The sequence below is a fragment of the Pongo abelii genome, chromosome 1 (assembly GCF_028885655.2).
Source record: "Pongo abelii isolate AG06213 chromosome 1, NHGRI_mPonAbe1-v2.0_pri, whole genome shotgun sequence".
NCBI lineage: Eukaryota > Metazoa > Chordata > Mammalia > Primates > Hominidae > Pongo > Pongo abelii.
The window spans coordinates 131,870,077-131,889,035 of NC_071985.2; the positions used below are offsets into that span (position 1 = coordinate 131,870,077).

Here is an 18,959-nt window from a genome sequence, read left to right on the forward strand (position 1 = left end):
AAAATGTTAGCGCTACAAAGAATGCTATAGGGATGGAGAAAATGATGCCAAAATATGTTCCCAAGGTCATTCAGGTAGGTAGATGGAGCTAAAACTCTTGATCCCTAGTCCAGTATTCTTCCCTTCTGGGGGTGTCCAAGGGAGAGAGTACAGTCATGGGTTCTTAGTTTCTGTTGCTGATTGGGCCCTTCCGCATCCCTCTTTTCTGCTTATCACTAGAGACAGAAACTAAAAACCATGGCTTCAGGCTGCTAAAAGCCTAAAACAAAACAAAACAAAACAGAAAAACAACAACAAAATAAGGCAGATTGGACAAGCTTGTGACAATACTGCCTTTTAAGAATTCATGATGGATGGCTGGGCGTGGTGGCTCACACCTGTAATCCCAGCACTTTGGGAGGCCGAGGCAGGTGGTTCACCTGAAGTCAGAAATTCAAGAACAGCCTGGCCAACATGGTGAAACCCCATCTCTACTAAAAATACAAAAATTAGCTGGGCGTGGTGGCAGGGACCTGTAATCCCAGCTACTAGGGAGGCTGAAGCAGGAGAATCACCCTAATCCGCAAGGCGGGGAGGTTGCAGTGAGCCGAGATCGCGCCACTGCACTCCAGCCTGGGTGACGAGAGTAAAAACTCCATCTCAAAAAAAAAAAGAATTGATAACTGCTAGAAGAAAGAAAAAAAGGAGAGAAATTATCATTTGATAAATAAAGATATGTAAACCTTAAGCTAATAGGACATACATTTTTACCATATTTCATATAATTTTGTGTCTTGTAAAGAAAGTTAACTAGCCCTTTCTCCATCATATTTTGCTCTAAATTATAGCTATTTTTAATTAATTTTTTTGCTTCTTTTTTAAGCATAAAAATAGAACACATCCCATATAAATCTGTTTTATAGACTGGTTAAAACTAAACCTGGGTGACCCTGTCCTTCTGATCCTCCACACTGATAGTTAGGTAAAGTGTAATTGTTCTCGTGTCTAAATTGGGTGAAGGTATTTGAGTGGGAATTTACGGTGAGAATTAGCAGTCTTCATGTAAGTACCTACAGTCATATTCACATATATTATTTTTCAAAAAACTTTCTCACAATTGTGTGTGGGATTTCTCTAAACAGCCACACACCATTTTTCCCCTAGCCTAGTTTTATTATCTAATCTGGATATGAAATGACTATTTGTATGAAAAACAGGAGGTGCCTTTTTAGGTTCTGTCTTATATAGTGGTCACATTTCTATGAAGATATACTTACTGTACCACTGAAATTATTCATATCAGAAGAGGTAATTATTGATTCATTTTGTACAGTTTTCTAATATAAAAAGCATTAAAAATCATATGCATAACACACTTAAATTTTAACATAAATGTATAGATATTCTGCATATTGCAAGTACTTTGACAAAGTCTTCTTCCTTATAATAGCTGGCCTTTTTCTCTTTACTATTTGGACTAGCGCTTATGGAAGAAACAGTAACCTAAATCTGTGGTTCTTAGACTTAGTATTTATTAGAATCACCTAGAGGGCTTGTAGGACAGGTTGCTGGGCTTCATATTCAAACTTTCTAATACAGTAGATCTGGGATGGGGTCTGAGAATTTGTATTTCTAACAAATTCTCAGGTGATGCTGAAGCTATTGCTACAGGTATCATACTTTGAGAATTACCAACCTAGACAAATTAAAAACTTAGAAAGTGAAAGAACTGTGTTATCTTTCGTTTGGCATGGCAGGATTGGAAGAGTACATTTTTAATTCCCAGTATACACTTGTTAAATGTAGGATGTTGAGAGGTTATCTTGCCATGCCCTCTTGATCAGTTTTTTAAAAGGGAGATGAGAACCACTGTGAAAAGGCCTTCTGTCATCTCCGTGAAAGAGCTCTCCATGAGTTCAAAAACAGCCATCAAGTTATTGAACAGAGTAGATTACAGAGTAGCGGTATGAAATTTCTAACCTAGAAATAGACAGACTTTTCAGCTATCAATTTATCAACCCCCTTTGAACTATTCTGTTGTTTTTGTTATTTTCTAAAGAAACAACATGCAGAGTTCAGAATCAACCACTGAGTATTGTTCATTACCTTTGTAGTTTATTAGCCAACAGAAAATTTTTGTTATCACTATGATGGTAAAAATCGTTGTATAACTATCTAACACTCCTTCATACACACAGACATTCACACACACAGCCAGTTGATACGCACTATCTTGCAGGCTTGTCATAAAATAAAATTCTCTACCACAAACTCCATATTCCTGATGAAAATTTTCCTTGTAAAATAAAAAGTGTATTAGAGGCTTCCAAGTTAGACTTCTTTAAAGAGAATAGTGATCCATTCATTCAACAAATACTGTTAACCTACTTATTTTTCTAAGTGCCTTTGGATACAGTAATAAACTTGACCAATAGGGTCCTTGCTCTCAAAGAGATTCTATTTTAGTGGGCAGAAGAGACAACGTCAATAAAATGATAAATATTAGATAATGGTAAGCATAAGAAATTCAAGTAGACTGGTATTTAGAGAGTGACTAAGTCACTACTGAGGTCGGGGAGGTATCTCTAAGAAGGTGACATTTGAGATTCGATACAAATTAAGAAGGAACTAGCATATTCCATACAGAGGAAACAGTCAGTACAAAGGCCCTGAAGTGAGAATGAGCTTGGCTTGTTAAAGGAACCAAGGAAAGGCTTGTTGGATCATAGCAGGCAAGGGGAAGAGTGACCTGAGGTTGGATAGGTGGATAGGGCTGGATCACTAGGCTCTCATCCAACATTAGGAGTTTAGGTGTTATCCTAAGTGACACAGATTGACATTGAAGCATTTTAAGCAGTATAAATACTTGATCTGATAAATTTTTTAAAACATAAGCTTTGGCCAATATGTGGAGATTGAATTATTGCCAGGCAAGATTGGAATTGAGGAAATCCTCTAAATTACAGTCATTTAGAGGAAAGATGATGGTGGCTTTTACTGTATGGAGTAGGGCATAAGAGAAGATTTAGAAAGTGAACTTTGAAGAGCATTTTCTATTAAGAGAATTGAGATTTGGGGAGATGTAGAGAGCCATTTCTGCCTTACTGATAGTCCTAGGAAAGGAATTGGGGTCTTTATGCTAATGGGTCCTTTTCTACCATCTCCACTACCACAGTTATTATGGTTTGTACCCCCAAAGACTTGTCTGTAGGCCTGGATTCTTCTATTACTATTGCTCGATTGGCTTCCTACTTTGGTTGGTTCTGTTAAACTTGTTATTGCTAGAGCAGTTGCCTCCTGTCACTAAGAGCCCTGTGCCACTCTTTCTGTGCTTTCAGGACCATAGATTAATCATAGAATTGATTATGTAGAAGAGTATGATTAGGTTTATCTTACTCCTAGACTCTTGAGGGTATGGATGTTGCCTTGAAGTCTCTACTAATGTCTTGGGAAGAGTTAAAGTCATGGGGTAGATATTAAATACATGTATGTTCAATCAAAGAAGCCAGACATAGAAGATCATGTATTATTTGATTCTATTTACATGAAGTGTCCCCAAAAGGCAAATCTGTAGAGACAGAAAGTAATTAATGGTTGTTTGGGGCTGGGCATTACAGGGATTAACTGTGAATGGACATAAGGGGTCTTAGTCGGGTGATGAAAAATGTTCTAAAACTAGTATGGCAATGGTTGCACAGCTCGGTAATTTACTAAAAAGCATTGAATCATACGCTTGGAAGAGTCATTGTTATGTGAATGATAAGGCAGTAAAGTGGTTAAAAAAATGAATTATAAGAAGTTAGCTAGATAGGCAAGAGGGCAGAAGGCATTCCCAACAGAGAGAGAAGTGTAGTTAAAAGAAAGAGTCTTGGAACCACTTTAGGGAATCTGTAAGGTATTGCAGTAACACACACACACATACAAATATGTGCATACATAAATACCAAAGAAACCTTGGCTATCTAGGGAGTCAGTTAACACGAGGCTTAGAATATATATGTTGAATAAAAATTGACTACATATTGGGTAGAATTGGTAGAGGAAAAATATAATGGAAAAGATTTAGAATTGAACTTCAAATTAAAAGGCCTTGTTTTACTTCTTGCCTAGGCAGTAACTAAGGCGTCATCTTCTCTGGATCTCGGATTCCTTTACTGTAAGGGTATGTGGTGAGGATTGGGAGGGAGATTGGATGAGAGTGTTGGTTTTCAAACCACACCATGGTGTATGAAGATGCTTTAGGGATTCTGCAGACAATGAAGTAATGACATAACACTAAATAACAAAGATTTAGATCCTCAAGGAGCCCAATCATTATCTTTAACTCTATTGATGTTTTACTTAAGAGTAGTTCATTTAGAAAAACAGAACTAAATGTACACTAAGTGCCAGTAAAATGTATGAAAATTACTGAACTAGATAAGGTCTAATATAGATTTGGAAGCCAAAAAGCCAGCCTCTTTTCCAACATTTAGCAAAGATTATCTTGACTGAGATGCATTAGGTACTCAAATTTTCATTCAATAAATTTTAGGATTTTTCACATTAAAATAATAGTTATAAACACATATACTTTAAAATCATGTTTTTAAATTCCTAACAGATATTTCTAACGCTTGTATTTGTTTAACATTTTGCAGATTTTTCTAATGAAAGAAAAGCCTATTTGTATGTCTAAAGCCAGGCATGTTGGTTGTGTTTAGATGTCCTGGTAATGAAAATTTGCTTAATAAATTGAGGATCAATCTTAATAAATCAGAGATTTTTCTCAATACACAGAAGATAGGAGAATAAAGCCCTTTTCTTTGTTTTTTTTGTTTGTTTGTTTGTTTGTTTTTTTTGGGACGGAATCTTGCTCTGTCGCCCAGGCTGGAGTGCAATGGTGCGATCTCAGCTCACTGCAAGCTCCGCCTCCCGGGTTCACGCCATTCTCCTGCTTCAGCCTCCCGAGTAGCTGGGACTACAGGCGCCCACCACCACGCCCGGCTAATTTCTTTTATATTTTTAGTAGAGACGGGGTTTTACTGTGTTAGCCAGGATGGTCTCGATCTCCTGACCTCGTGATCCGCCTGCCTCGGCCTCCCAAAGTGCTGGAATTACAGGCGTGAGCCACCGCGCCCGGCCAAAGTCCTTTTCTTGAATTATTGAGTTTAACATTTCTGCAGAAGCAGTTAGCTTAGACATACAGAATCAGAATTGCTTCCATTTAGCATTGTTCCTGCTTTAGAAGAACCATTTTCCTTGATAATGAATGATTTCTATGCTCACAGAAAATTAGGAAGATATATTGAGTATAAAAAGAAAATAAAAAAGCATCCATAGTACCACCACCTAGAGATATCCACAGTTACCAATTTAGGCACATTTCAGTCTTTTTATTCAACACTTAGTATGTGTATATTTACTTGATCTTATAGGCCAAACAAATATTAGAAGAAATTACAAATTCTGAAATACTTCTTTGTATAGAATTTTATTATCTTTCTTAATCATTTGTGTGATAGAATATATTAGTTCTCTTGTAGAAATTTGGTGACTGAAATGGTTTTGAAACATTTTAAAAGGCAGATAAATGAGACAGTTCCATGAAACCAGGTAGCAATGTTTTTAGATAAAAACTGCATTATCAGTTGTGGCTGACTTCAGAGAAAAGGTTGTATAATTTCCTATCATTGTGAAATGTTTCCACTTTCTCTTGCTATTGCATGAGTGACCTTGAGTATTGCCATATGTTCATCTGTTTATATAATGCATTTCTAGTTTGGAAAAATGTATATTACTTTCAGAAAGTAACAACTCATTTCCTCTCTTTTTTTTAATACCACAACATTCATTGTGATAGTCAGCATTGTCGACCTTGTAGTGATTCTTATTGTTACTTTTCAGAAGCATTAGTTGGTTTCATTGTTGTCCAGGGACTAATGTAGTAATGAAAAACCCTAGCTTAATACAAAGAACACCTAGTTTTAGTGTTCTTTGTATTAAGCTAGATTTTATCACCTAGAGTTCTGTATCCTTCTATGGTCTTAGAAGAAAATAATCTAAGCTCTTTCTATTCTTTTAGTCACTTAGGAACAGTTTTTGACTACCTGCTAAGTCATGAGCATATTTAATTTTTTTTCTTCCTTTCTGTTTCCACTTATTACTGGTTCTAATCATTATTTTTTTTAATCGCCACCTTACCATCATTTTTTTCCTACTTCATAGTTTTCTTTTTAAATTGTAAATATAATTGTGCCATTCTTCCATTAAAACAATTTTGGTAAATTAATCCCCATCCTATATAGAATGTTCAGTTACTTGTATGTTGTATTAGTCTATTCTCATGCTTCTAATAAAGACATACCCAAGACTGGAAAATTGACTTTGAGGTCAATTGTGACTCAATTTTGAGGTCAAATTGACTTTGAGGTCAATAAACTGTGGAGTTTAATTGAGTCACAGTTCAGCATGGCTGGGGAGGCCTCAGAACACTTACATTTATGGCTGTAGGGGAAGCAAACACATCCTTCTTCACATGACATCAGCAAAGAGATGTGCAGAGTAAAGAGGGGGGAAAGCCCCTTATGAAACCATCAGATCTCGTGAGAACTCACTATCACGAGAACAGCATGGAGGTAACTGCACCCCGCCCTCACCTCCCCCACTACCGGGTCCCTCCCACAACATGTGGGGATTATAGGAACTACAATTCAAGATGAGATTTGCTTGGGGACACAGCCAAGCCATGTTATGTATGTTTATGACTTTATCATATTATCAACTCTGATTTACTCATTTTCCTATCTGCCATTGCATTCTATCACAGTGCCATGCATATAATCAATATGTAACAAGTACTTGCTGAGTTGAATTTCTTATTTATTTTTTTCCCCCAATCCCTGCCTTCCACCCTGGAGTTCGATCTTGTCTTTGAAATTTTAAAATTGTCATTTTAAAATTTAATTTACAAGTGGCTCTCATTTATGTGTGAGAATAAATCTTGTAGCTCTTCTGTCTACGTAGTCATTCAACTTTATGTACCTAGTGTGCGGCCATGTGCATACTCTTCCTTAGTGTCATCAAAACTCAGTGTTACATCAATGGTATGCAAATTGTATGTGGGGATAAAAACAACAACAAACAAAACCCAACCCCAAGAACAGTATTCTGTATAGAAGAGAAAACTAGTCACTCTTGATTATGTGGTTTTGTGGTACATTTTTTGACAGTTTTGCTGGCTTGGCTTTCTTTCACTTCACAGATTTAACTGATTTAATTTAGGATATAAATATATGATACTTGCAGGGCTTAATAGAGTTCTTAGCAAGTTTAATTTTTCTTAACAGATTTTTTTAGCTTTAATACCACAGAAAATATTTTTATTTATTATACAAAATAACAAAAGCATTGAAATCTAAAATGGAGTTTTACAAAGCATCTGTGCTTCTAAAAGGAAAGAAATATTGATGGCTATGAGATGAGTTAGGAGACTGTTAAGGTTATTCAGGCAAGTGATATTGAGGGCTCAAACCATGGTTGTAGGGAAAGAAATGAATAGTCAGCTACATAAATTATACAGCAGAATTTACAGGAATTGGCACTAAATAAGATGTCAGGAATTAGATATATGTTTAGAGAGAAGTCAGGCACAGTTAGCTATTTCTGGGTAATGGCTTAATGCCATTTTAAATATTGCCCAAGACTTCCCGCCTCTGTTACTTTGTTCATAGTATCTCATTCTTTCCCCATGTTCAGTTTCTCCAGTCTTAAATCTTAACTGTCTTTCAAGGTCTAGCTTACACCTTGTATTTTCAGAAGATGCCTTCAGATGCCCTCTTAGTGGGGGAAATGCTGAATTCTTATAATGCTTAGAGTCTATAGCATATTTAATAATAATTATTACTACCTACTATTGTCTTTCTTGTGCATCTTCTAACTAGATTGTGCCTTATGCCTAATGAGTGGATGTTTTGAGTTTTTTTGGTTTTTGTCCTAGATAAAACATAATCCAATATAAGTTAGGTAAACTGCTTTCTCTATAGGTTACTCCAGGTTAAAATTTAAAAAGGCCTGTGTTTACCTACTGTCTCTTACAAAACAGCTGTTTTTATAGTCTTTAAATTTAGATTTGCAGCAATAATGTTTTGGAGGAAAAATGATCACAGCACAAAGGCTTATATGAATATTATAGGATGGTTCAATACTTAGGCTTCTGCAATCTCAGTTCTCATCACTGTGTGATTTTGCTCTAGTATAATTCACTGGTAAGCCCTTGGATTGTGAAACACAAAGAACTGGTTCTTTTGTTCTTTGAGGTATTGACATATGGTGAAATTGTTTGCATAATGTTCCAGGATTCACTGAAGAAGTTTGCACCACAGCTACAGGAGTGGTTACAGTTTATAAATCAAGGTCCTGGAGAGCAGTGCTTGTGTGAGGTTTTCTTTAATCTCTCAAATTAGACAATCCAAAGACACTGCTACACAAAATGCTTTAGTGTTTATATGTGACTTTCATCTCAATTCTTTCTTAAGTGATCTGTCACTTTCTTTTTGAATGAAGAACTTATTTCCTTCCATGACTGTATTCCCATGACTCTTAAGGTATTTAAGACCCATTTAAAGTATGTATTATTGCATATATAATTTTTTTAACAGTTTTACCTTGAAGTTTTTTTATGGAATAATACTAATATTTCATAGTTTGATCTGAGATGTGAAAAATCCTTTTTAGAATGTAAACAGTTGAACTCGTCAGAATGAAATCATAAATGTAGTTTCAAGTATTTAGTAATATTTTTGAGCTTACTCCAATAAGGAAAGCAGTTGGATTAAAGCAGGACACAGCATTTTAGAACATCTTCATTATTAAAACATTATCATTATTATATCATCAAATTCCTAACACTGAGACTTTTCCATGTGTAAGGCACTACTAGGCACTCTGCATACTTTGTGTCATTTAACCCTTAAAACCACATTTTTATGTTTACAGTTATTATACCCATTTTGTAGAAGGGTTCCTCCCAAGGATTGGGAACGTTACTTGACTTGTCCGTGATTAATCATAGTAAGAACCACTGCCATGACTGCAGAGCCTTTCTCTGCCGTATGAGACATGAGCAAGACTGCACAATCCGTGAGAGCCAGAGCTGTGTTTTGCCTGTCATTTTAAACCCGTGACTAGCATAATACCTGGTACATAGTAGATGATCTGTAATAAGTATTTGTTGGCTAAGTTTGCCTCTCATCACCCAATAATAATAACAAAACCCCTCAGCAGGGCCAGGACCGATCTTGGTAGCTTGGCACAGAGTGAACATATTCCTGGCATTCCACATTGGAACTAGAAATACATTGTCACAGGGAAACCTTGTCACATGTGGCAGGAAGTTTCATGACTGAATACTTGGAGTTACATGGGTCTTTGTACACTGACCTGTGAATTTCATTGCTACTGAATAGCATAACTTCTATGAGATAATATGTTTTTAGGCAGCTTTCAAATGGACTTTGGGAGTAAACCTTGTTGGTAGGTAAGATGTAGGCTGTGGCCTATGAGGAACATGATGAGCCTTCCCTTTAGAACTCAAAGTCACCATTATGAGTATTGATTATAGTTTATAGGACCTCATTATGTAAAAACTGAGAAACGTTGAGCTGTTGCTCTAGGGAATTAGGGATGAAGCACCTGAATGCACAACCTTCTCTGTTTCCTTCCTGCTTGTCTTCCCCTCATACCTTGCTGAGCCTCTGAAACTGATTTGAAAAGCCTTAGGCTACTGAAAGCAGAGGATGACTAATCCTTGCTCCAGACCAGTTTCTGCATTTTTAATTGAAGAACCCAAGGCTGAGAAAAGTGACTTCCTGAAGTCACATGGCTATTTCAGGCACACGGTTAATTTGTGGCAGAGGACTAGATGTGACTTTCAGAGTCTAGTGCTTACCAGTTCTATTATAAATTATTTTAAGTACTATTTAAATTGAATAATTAAATCTTTATACAACTTTAGTATTCTGTTTTATATTGTCTTTGAAAATAAATGTCCTTTGCTCAGTGCTGAGATAAGAACTAATATTAACCTATTGTTTCACAGTTTGAATAACTTTTTACATGTAATATGATCCTCACAACCCTAGGAGTAGGAAGAACAGAATTTTATCACTATTCCTATTTTAGAGATAAAATCTTTCAGTAATATCACACAGCCAACAAGTTGCAGAGCCAGAATTCAAAAGTAGATTTTCTCACATAAGATTTGAAATTGGACTCACTTAAGCGAGCTAGTTCAGCCAGTCTGGATCAGAGAAGCCAGCTTCTTGGTTGTAGTGATGGTGAACCCGGGTGAGCCACTTGCGGGTTAAAGAGAAGGTTTGGAAAAAGGCCCTCATCCCTGAATTCTATAGTGAGGGAACAAATAGAATCTTGCCAAATTAAGGGACTATAGGTTTGGAACAATGGCAGGAGTGAGTATATGCTTTGTTTTCTTGAGATAGTGTGATGGAAGAGAGCATTCCCTCAGGCTAGATTTAAGTGTTTATTTTTATATTAGTTAGCTATGTGACTAGCTAAGTCAGTTGCTCTTTCTAAGCCTTGATGGTCTCATCTGTAAAATGAGAACAATATTAACCTTGTGAACCCTGCTCTGATTGCTCAGAACTCTTTTTTTTTTTCTCCTGGGTTCTTTGCATTTCAGTATTTTTAGCAACTATATAGCTAAATTATGAAATTGTTACACATGTTCCTATACAGAATGCAGAAATACTAGAAACTTATTACTGCAACTTACTTACTACTGGCATCAGAAAGACACTAGCTACCATGAACCAAAGAGAAGTTCCTGTTACCTTTTTTGGTGACAGATTTGATCCCCACCCCATTTCAAGTTGGGTTTTCACTTTTTATTTTGGTTGTAAAATGATTAAATTCTCTCCTTATCTATGAAATAGTAGTTAATTAATTGTTCCATCATTAATTAATGTTTTTTTTTTCTAGTTATATAAGTTTGGAGAGACCGTTTCTATTGTTTTTTGGACAGACACTTGGAGACCAGAAAGCTTCTTTGACAAAGTGAAGAAGAACAGACAAAATGGCATGCACACATTATGTTTACTAGGTAAGGGTTTTGGAATTTACTTGAAGTAACAATATGGAACTATCATATTGTTCTCATTTTGATTTTGTGTTAAGGTCTGTGGATAATTAGCTAGAGGTAAGAAAAGACACAGTCTAGCCATTCTATGCAGACCACACTCTTTCCCATACTCTTAGAGAGACATGCATCTTCTGCTTCAAGTCCCATGTGGCTATTTCTGCATACACACCATGGTTATGCTGCTCCCTCTTATGCCCTGCCCTAGTAGATCCTCTCCAGTATTCCATATCTTACTCATTTGTCCATCAAGGATTTACTGCAATCCAATAGACATGCACTGAGCAAGTCTTACCAAGGACCATCCTGCCTCTTCCTAGGGAGGTTCTTTGAATACTGCAGTATTGATGCTATCAGATTCACAATGATAGATCTAAAAGAGACTCTGGAGATCATCTTATTGAGGCCTGTTTTACAGATGAAGTTGAGGCCCAGAATATTGAATTATTTCCCCACTGTCACCTAGTCAATTGTTAGCAGAACTGGTAGAATCAGATAGCCTTTTAATAATAGCTCATTTCATTGTACCTTCTTCCCCAAATCCTATTTCCTGTTTAGTGTGGAAAGAGCTGGGATCACTATCTTTGTTTACCAAGATAATAGTACTGAGTTTCAGAAAGCCATGGTGTTTTCTTTCTAGCAGAGGCACTGAAATTTTACCGATTCACATTTGCTAATCAGCCCCTATTCTAGCAGCATATATTGTAGAAAGAAATACTGGTATCAAAGACTTAATAATGTGACTAAACAGAACACAGCTAACTGACATTTTTGATGACTTTGAAATGATACTTCTACTTGGAATCAGAAGACAAAATCCCAGTGCTACTACTTACTAGCTAGAGAATACTGTAAACATTCCTTAGCCTTCATATTTATCAAATAGGAATAATTCCTCCTACGTCATGGAGTTGTATAAGAGCAGTACTTCTCAAACTATTTGTGGTAAAGAACCATGGTTGGGTTGTTTAAAACATATGTTTGATTTTTAAATTTTCAATCTTTTATGTCAGTGTCAAGTTACTATAAATTTTGTACATATTCTTACTCCTGTAGTTACTTCATCATTTACTGGTAACACAAAGCTCACATACTGGCATTGGTCCTGAGATCATACTTTGAATTGTACTGTGTTAGTGAAACTGTGTGTGAAGTCACTCACCAAAATGTCTATCACATAGCACAAGATCAGGGCAGAGAATAAGCCCATAATTTTGGCCTCTGTATATTAAATACAGATATTCAGAATATTAGACAAGATTTCTGTTTGCCACATTTTTTTTTTTTTAAGACAGTCTTACTCTGTTGCCCAGGCTGGAGTGCAGTGGCACAATCTCGGCTTACTGCAACCTCTGCCTCCTGGATTCAAGCAACTCTCCTGTCTTGGCTCCCTGGGTAGTGAGGACTACAGGTGCGTGCCACCACACCCGGCTAATTTTTTGTATTTTTTTTAGTAGAGATGGGGTTTCACCATGTTAGCCAGGGTGGTCTCCATCTCCAGACCTCATGATCCGCCTGCCTCGGCCTCCCAAAGTGCTGGGATTACAGGCGTGAGCCACTGCACTCGGCCTTTTATTTTATTTTTATTTTTTTGAGATGGAACCTTGCTCTTGTTGCCCAGGCTGGATTGCAGTGGCGTGATCTTGGCTCACTGCAACCTCCGTGTCCCGGGTTCAAGCGATTCTCCTGCCTCAGCCTTCCGAGTAACTGGGATTACAGGTACCTGCCACCACACCCGGCTAATTTTTGTATTTTTAGTAAAGACGGGATTTCACCATATTGGCGAGGCTGGTCTTGAACTCCTGACCTTAAGATCTTCCCACCTCTGCCCCACAAAGTGCTGGGATTACAGGTATGAGCCACTGCACCTGGCCTATTTGCCAAAAATTTTTAAGCTATTTGCATAATATAGCCAATCTCTGTTATTTAACAATATTTAATTTTAAGCAACAAAATAAATTTTTTGTTTGTTTGTTTTTTTAAGAGACAAGGTCTCTCTCTGTCTCCCAGGCTGAGTGCAGTCACAATCTCAGCATACTGCAGTCTCAACCTCCCATGCCCAAGTGATCCTACCACCTCAGCCTTCTAGGTAGCTAGGACCACAGGCATATGCCACCACACCTAGCTAATTTTTGTATGTTTTGTAAAGATGGGGTTTCGCCATGTTGCCCAGGCTGGTCTCAAATTTCTGAGCTCAAGCAATCCACCCACCTTGGCCCCCCAAAGTGCTGGGCTTAGAGGAGTGAACCACGGTGCCTGGCTGTATGTCTTAATAGAAAAGATTATAATACATTTTTATTAATGATTGGCATTTCTTAGGATAGAAATTAATATCTAGAGCAGGGATTAGCAAACAAGTACCCATGGATCACATCTGGCCTGCTGTTTTGTAAATAAGGCTTTATTGGAACATGGCCATGCACCTTCATTTATATATTATCTATGGCTACTTTCATGCCACAACAGCAGTGATGAGTAGTTGTGACAGAGACCATATGGTCCTCAAAACCTAAAATATTTGCTGCCTGCCCCTTTTCAGAAGTTTGCTGGCTCCTGATCTTGAGTGAAATTTTATCTAATCTCATGTGCTGCACCCTGAATCCCTTCAGTGATGTGTTATAACCTGACACTACTTTTTTCATAGTCTTACCAGCCATATGAATTACCTTATTAACTTGATTTCTTCACTGCTTCATAAGAGCAGAGACTTTATCTTGCTTTTTATTCTCCTCCTAATGTCTAGAAGTCTAGCACAGTGTAGGCACTAAATAAATATTTATGGAAGTTAATTGAAGTTTTATTTAGTCTATATTCTCAGACTTGGTCTTATGACCCATTGGCACAGAAAATCTTTAACTCTTGCTAGTTCAGTCAATTGCAGCCAGAATACACTCCTTTTAATTCCATTTTATTCTTGCTTTTTTTTTTTTTTTTTAAGATAAGGTTTACCCTGTCATCCAGGCTGGAGTGCAGTGGTGCAGTCTTGGCTCACTGCAACCTCTGCCTACCGGGTTCAAGCGATTCTCTTGCCTCAGCCTCCTGAGGCTGGGATTACAGAAGTCTGCTACCATGCTTGTTTAATTTTTGTTTTTAGTAGAGATGGGGTTTTGCCATGTTAACCAGGCTGGTCTCAAACCCCTGGCCTCAAGTGATCTGCCCGTCTCAACCTCTCAAAGTGCTGGGATGACGGGCTTGAGCCACTGCACCCGGGCCCCCTTTTATTCTTGACATCTAATTAATTATAGATCTAGATTAGGCCATAAACGCTTCTCTAACACATTTTCTTTTGTCTTATGCCAATATTTGCAATCAGCTAGTATGATGTTTTCTTATTTTAGTTTATTGCCAGTGTGATTTAGTGCTTCATTCATCATTAATTAGCTTTATAATTTTGTCTTTGAAATTTCCATGTAAAAAGAGACTGGTCTTACTTTTTTATAGTCCTTACTAACAAGGACACTGTAAGACTTGTGAGTTGGTGTGGACTGTGCCATCAGATATATCCATCTTGTTATCCCAAAGTTAGATCCAGTTAAAGCCAGCTGTGGGTAGAAGGTCAAAGTAGATGACGGGCGAAGGATAATTTTTAAAAGGACTTTTGCTGAAGAAGTAGATGTATCTGAGGGATGAAAAATGGGGATTCATTGAAGCTCAGATACTAGAATGTATGTTTTACAACAGTACTGAAAGGTTCTAAAACAGAACAGGGAAGGAAGAATCTGAGAGGCAGGCTACCTGATAACCTCCCTATATATCCATTAAAAATGACAGGAAAGGCCAGGTGCGGTGGCTCACGCCTGTAATCCCAGCACTTTGGGAGGCTGAGGCAGGCGGATCACGAGGTCAGAAGATCGAGACCATCCTGACTAACACGGTGAAACCCCATCTCTACTAAAAATACAGAAAATTAGCCGAGCATGGTGGCGGGTGCCTTTAGTCTCAGCTACTCGGGAGGCTGAGACAAGAGAATGGCGTGAACCCAAGAGGCGGAGCTTGCAGTAAGCTGAGATTGCACCACTGCACTCCAGCCTGGACGACAGAGCGAGACTCCTTCTCAAAAAAAAAAAAAAAAGACAGGAAGGAGAGGAAGCGGCACTTATCTTTTCAGAAGCTTTGGAAAGGCAGATAGAAGATCAGTGTACAGGTATTTATTGAGTGTTTACCCTATGCCCCATGTAGAGTTAGTTTCTTTTGGAATACTAAGGAAGTGTAGACGTGGGTCGTGCTCTCAAAGCTTTGAAATCTCGTTTGGAACTAATGTGTTGTGCATGTGAAAGTTTAAAGAACAATTAAGTTCTGTTGTATGGAGAGGCAGGAAGGACAAACCAGAAATTTGGCTCTTGAGTTGTCTTTCTAAGAGCTGCCCCTTTTCTTAGCTTTCCTGGGAAAAGACAAACAAGGTTAAACAATATATCTTCCTTGCTCTATTAACAAAAGCAGGAACAGGGTGTGAAGTATAGGATGTCATGATTTCAAATCCTCAAACCATAGTTCTCATCGTTTTATCATCTGGCATTCTCATTATTTAAATTAGTATGTATTTATTGAATGCCTGCTGTGGGTTAAGTTCCAGAGGGATTAGTGAGGATAAACCATGGCAGGAAAACACAGAGAATTTAAAATTTACTTAGAAAGACAAGACCAATATATATGATATAATTAGAGGTTAATAAAAGATAGCATTAATTGTGTAGATGTTTCCAAGAACAAAAAGCATTTGAGGAGAAGTCAACAAAGACTTTATGAAGGAGTTAGGACTTACATTGCCCAGAGGGTGGATAGTTTAATATGGGCTGGTGACTGAGTTGTATGAGAGCCGCATGAGTAAATTTATTCAGTAAACATTTATGGAGTGTCTTCTGGGTACTTCACATTATGCTAGGTCCTGGTACTAAGATGAATCAGAGAACCTTACATTCTAGCAAGTAGAAATAGAGAGGAATAATTATGGACTGTGTGAAGACAAGGGAAAAGTAATGCGGCGTCTGGCTTGAGATGAAGTCATGAATGCACTCCTTGATTAAAAAGGATTTGCTTGTAAAAATTCTCCTCAACCCTCTTCCTTTTAAAAATCAGATTCTATAGAGCATATTTGAAAAGTAAAGAAACTGAAAATATGAAAAATTTCATCACAACATTTCAGAAGCTCAGAGTGAATGAATTAATAAATGGGTTAAAATTTTTAAAATCTTAGAAACATAATTTAAAGGAAATCTAAAAGTTGACTAACACCATTGATTATAGGGAGGCCACATTCTTAATAACAGACATTCATTTTTTTCTCCATAATGTGACAGACAAGTAGAAATATTAAATAAATAATGATATTTCAAACCTGAAAAAGGCTTTCAATGCTGGTTCCAAGAACATTTAAAAATATGTATTTAATATTAACTCTGCTATAATTTCCAAGCAAACTCTTTGATATCCTTTATAAGAAACACTTCTATAATCACTTAGGAAATCTGCATAAGTCTATTAAAGACTCCTCAGTTGCACTATGTTTATTTTTGCAAAAACAAACTTTGGCTGAACCATTTGTTTTCAGCATGTAAAGCAGGAAGCAGCTGTTGCTATTGCTGTTGTATACTGAGTTCCTCTGAGGATGTAGAGTGATTCTGCTTTTTTACCTTTTACCAGATAGTTCATTTGAGCATGAGTGATTAAAAAGTATACCGAATCAAATATTCGTGATGCTTGGACTGTCAAGCTTCTTGAGAGCAGAGGTTATATCTGGCAGGTCCCTGTGGTATCCCAGTCTCTGGCGCAGTGTCTGACACAGTCCGTGCTCAAATCCCTGTTAAAAGCATGAATACTTAGAATTAAAGTATTTATTCAAAATTATGGCATGTGTTAACATTCGTCAGAAAGCAAAATACTTTTTTAAATGTGGAAAAGATTTTTTTTCTACTTACATTACATCTATCAAAGGGCTTTCAGGTGGGTCTGTGCAGTTACTAGCTGGTAGAAATGAAAACAAAGATCGTGATTAGCTGTTAGTAGCGTATATGCCAATGTTTATCTAATTCTTTCCCTTGTCTTCTTTTCCAAAAGGAAATTAGATGTTAGCAGGATGGTCTCAGAGCCAAATTCATGTTTGTTTTCCAACTAGTGGCACAACCACAGGCTTCCATTCTTCTCTATGTTACTGTAAGAAAGTGGCTAATTAAAATGTGAGGGAAGAGTGTTTCCCCAAAATTTAGGTGACTCTTAACTGAGGTTTACACATAGGGTTTTGGATAAAGTTTTTAATTAAATTAAAAGAACTATTTTTACTTCCTACAGACATCAAAGTAAAGGAGCAGTCTTTGGAAAATCTAATCAAGTAAGTTATTATTCTGAGAATGCATACATCTGTTTTATTTCCTTGAACAATTCAATAAATTCTACTTAAATGACCTGAGTTCTAAAGATAGTTGAAAATGAGCTCTCATTAACAGTGTGAACATTAACATTTTTATTCTTACGAAATGATAAGCAGTATAATAGAGTAGAAATAGCAATATATTTTGTAGATTCAACACTGAGAACAGTGGTTGGCATCTAACAGACACTCAGTGTTTGTGGAATGAATTAATGCATTGGGATTCTGAAAACCTGGGTGTGAGGCTGGGTGCGGTGGTTCACGCCTGTAGTCCCAGCACTTTGGGAGGCTGAGGCAGGTGGATTGTTTGAGGTCAGGAGTTCGAGACCAGCCTGGCCAACATGGTGAAACCACATCTCTACTAAAAATGGAAAAATTTGCTGGGCGTGGTGGCACGTGCCTTTAATCTCAGCTACTTGGGAGGTTGAGGCACGAGAATTGCTTGAATCTGGGAGGCAGAGGTTGCAGTGAGCTGAGATCACGCCACTGCACTCCAGCCTGGGTAACAGAGTGAGAAAAAAAAAAAAAAGACATGGGTTTGAGTCCTGAGTCTGCCTCTAGTTGAGTGCTCTTGGGCAAGTTACTTCCATCTCTGAGCCTTATTTTCTTCAGATGTATAATGATAGTACTAATCCTTTTTTACTTAGAGAGGCAGTGTCTAATACAGCACCCCCTACCCACTTGTGAGTAAGGAGCATTTGAAATGTGGCTAATGTGACTGAGGAACTGAATTTTTCATTTAATTTTAATTAATTAAAAAACGATACTCAATTTTGTTATTGGAAAACTTAAGTATGTTTGAAACAGCTTTAGTATATAAATCAACTTTACAACCATAAATTTTATGAAATTTAAATACAGATCAACTATTTCCAATGAAAATTTAATATCCAAATTAAGGTGTGCTGTAAGTACATACCAGATTTCAAAGACTTAATATAAAAACAATCTCTTTAATAATTTTTATATGAGTAGGTATTAAATTACAAAATTTTGGATTAAATAAAATATATTATTAAAATTTTTGCCTTTTTTGGCTGGGCGTGGTGGCTCACGCCTGTAATCCCAGTACTTTGGGAGGCTGAGGCAGGTGGATCACGAGGTCAGTAGTTCAAGACCAGCCTGGCCAAGATGGTGAAACCCCGTCTCTACTAAAAATACAAAAAAAATTAGCCAGGCATGGTGGCAGGCACCTGTAATCCCAGCTACTCGGGAGGCTGAGGCAGAGAATTGCTTGAACCCAGGAGGCAGAGGTTGCAGTGAACCAATATCACGCCACTGTACTGCAGCCTGGGCAACAGAGTGAGACTGTCTAAAAAAAAAAAAAAAAAAAATTGCCTTTTTACAAACTTTTTTGTTAATATGGCTACTAGAAAACTTTATTCTATATATGGCTTCATTTATATTTCTATTGGATAGCACTGACTTAGAGAATTTTTTTGAGAGTCAGTAAAATAATCTATTTGAACTGTGTTGTAAGCC

General features: G+C 37.2%; 2 protein-coding genes across 3 annotated transcripts in view; one reads left to right on the plus strand and one right to left on the minus strand.

Annotated features, from left to right (window-relative positions):
• The window catches only part of DPH5 (diphthamide biosynthesis 5), a 35,786-nt gene that overhangs the window by 12,855 nt on the left and 3,972 nt on the right, over nucleotides 1-18,959 (plus strand). Inside the window, exons 4-5 of the mRNA XM_002810549.6 lie at nucleotides 10,957-11,077; nucleotides 17,399-17,438. Coding sequence (XP_002810595.3) covers nucleotides 10,957-11,077; nucleotides 17,399-17,438 — 161 coding nt within the window. The remainder of the gene's footprint in view (nucleotides 1-10,956; nucleotides 11,078-17,398; nucleotides 17,439-18,959) is intronic.
• Nucleotides 16,251-18,959, minus strand: part of SLC30A7 (solute carrier family 30 member 7) — a 101,530-nt gene continuing 98,821 nt past the window's right edge. For both annotated transcript variants that reach the window (XR_002914735.3, XM_054553167.2), the window contains 2 exons: nucleotides 17,029-17,074; nucleotides 16,251-16,910 (listed from right to left, as the gene is read on the minus strand). Coding sequence is in view for 1 of the 2 variants with exons in the window: in XM_054553167.2 (XP_054409142.1) it covers nucleotides 17,039-17,074 (36 nt within the window). In the remaining variant the exon portion in view is untranslated. The remainder of the gene's footprint in view (nucleotides 16,911-17,028; nucleotides 17,075-18,959) is intronic.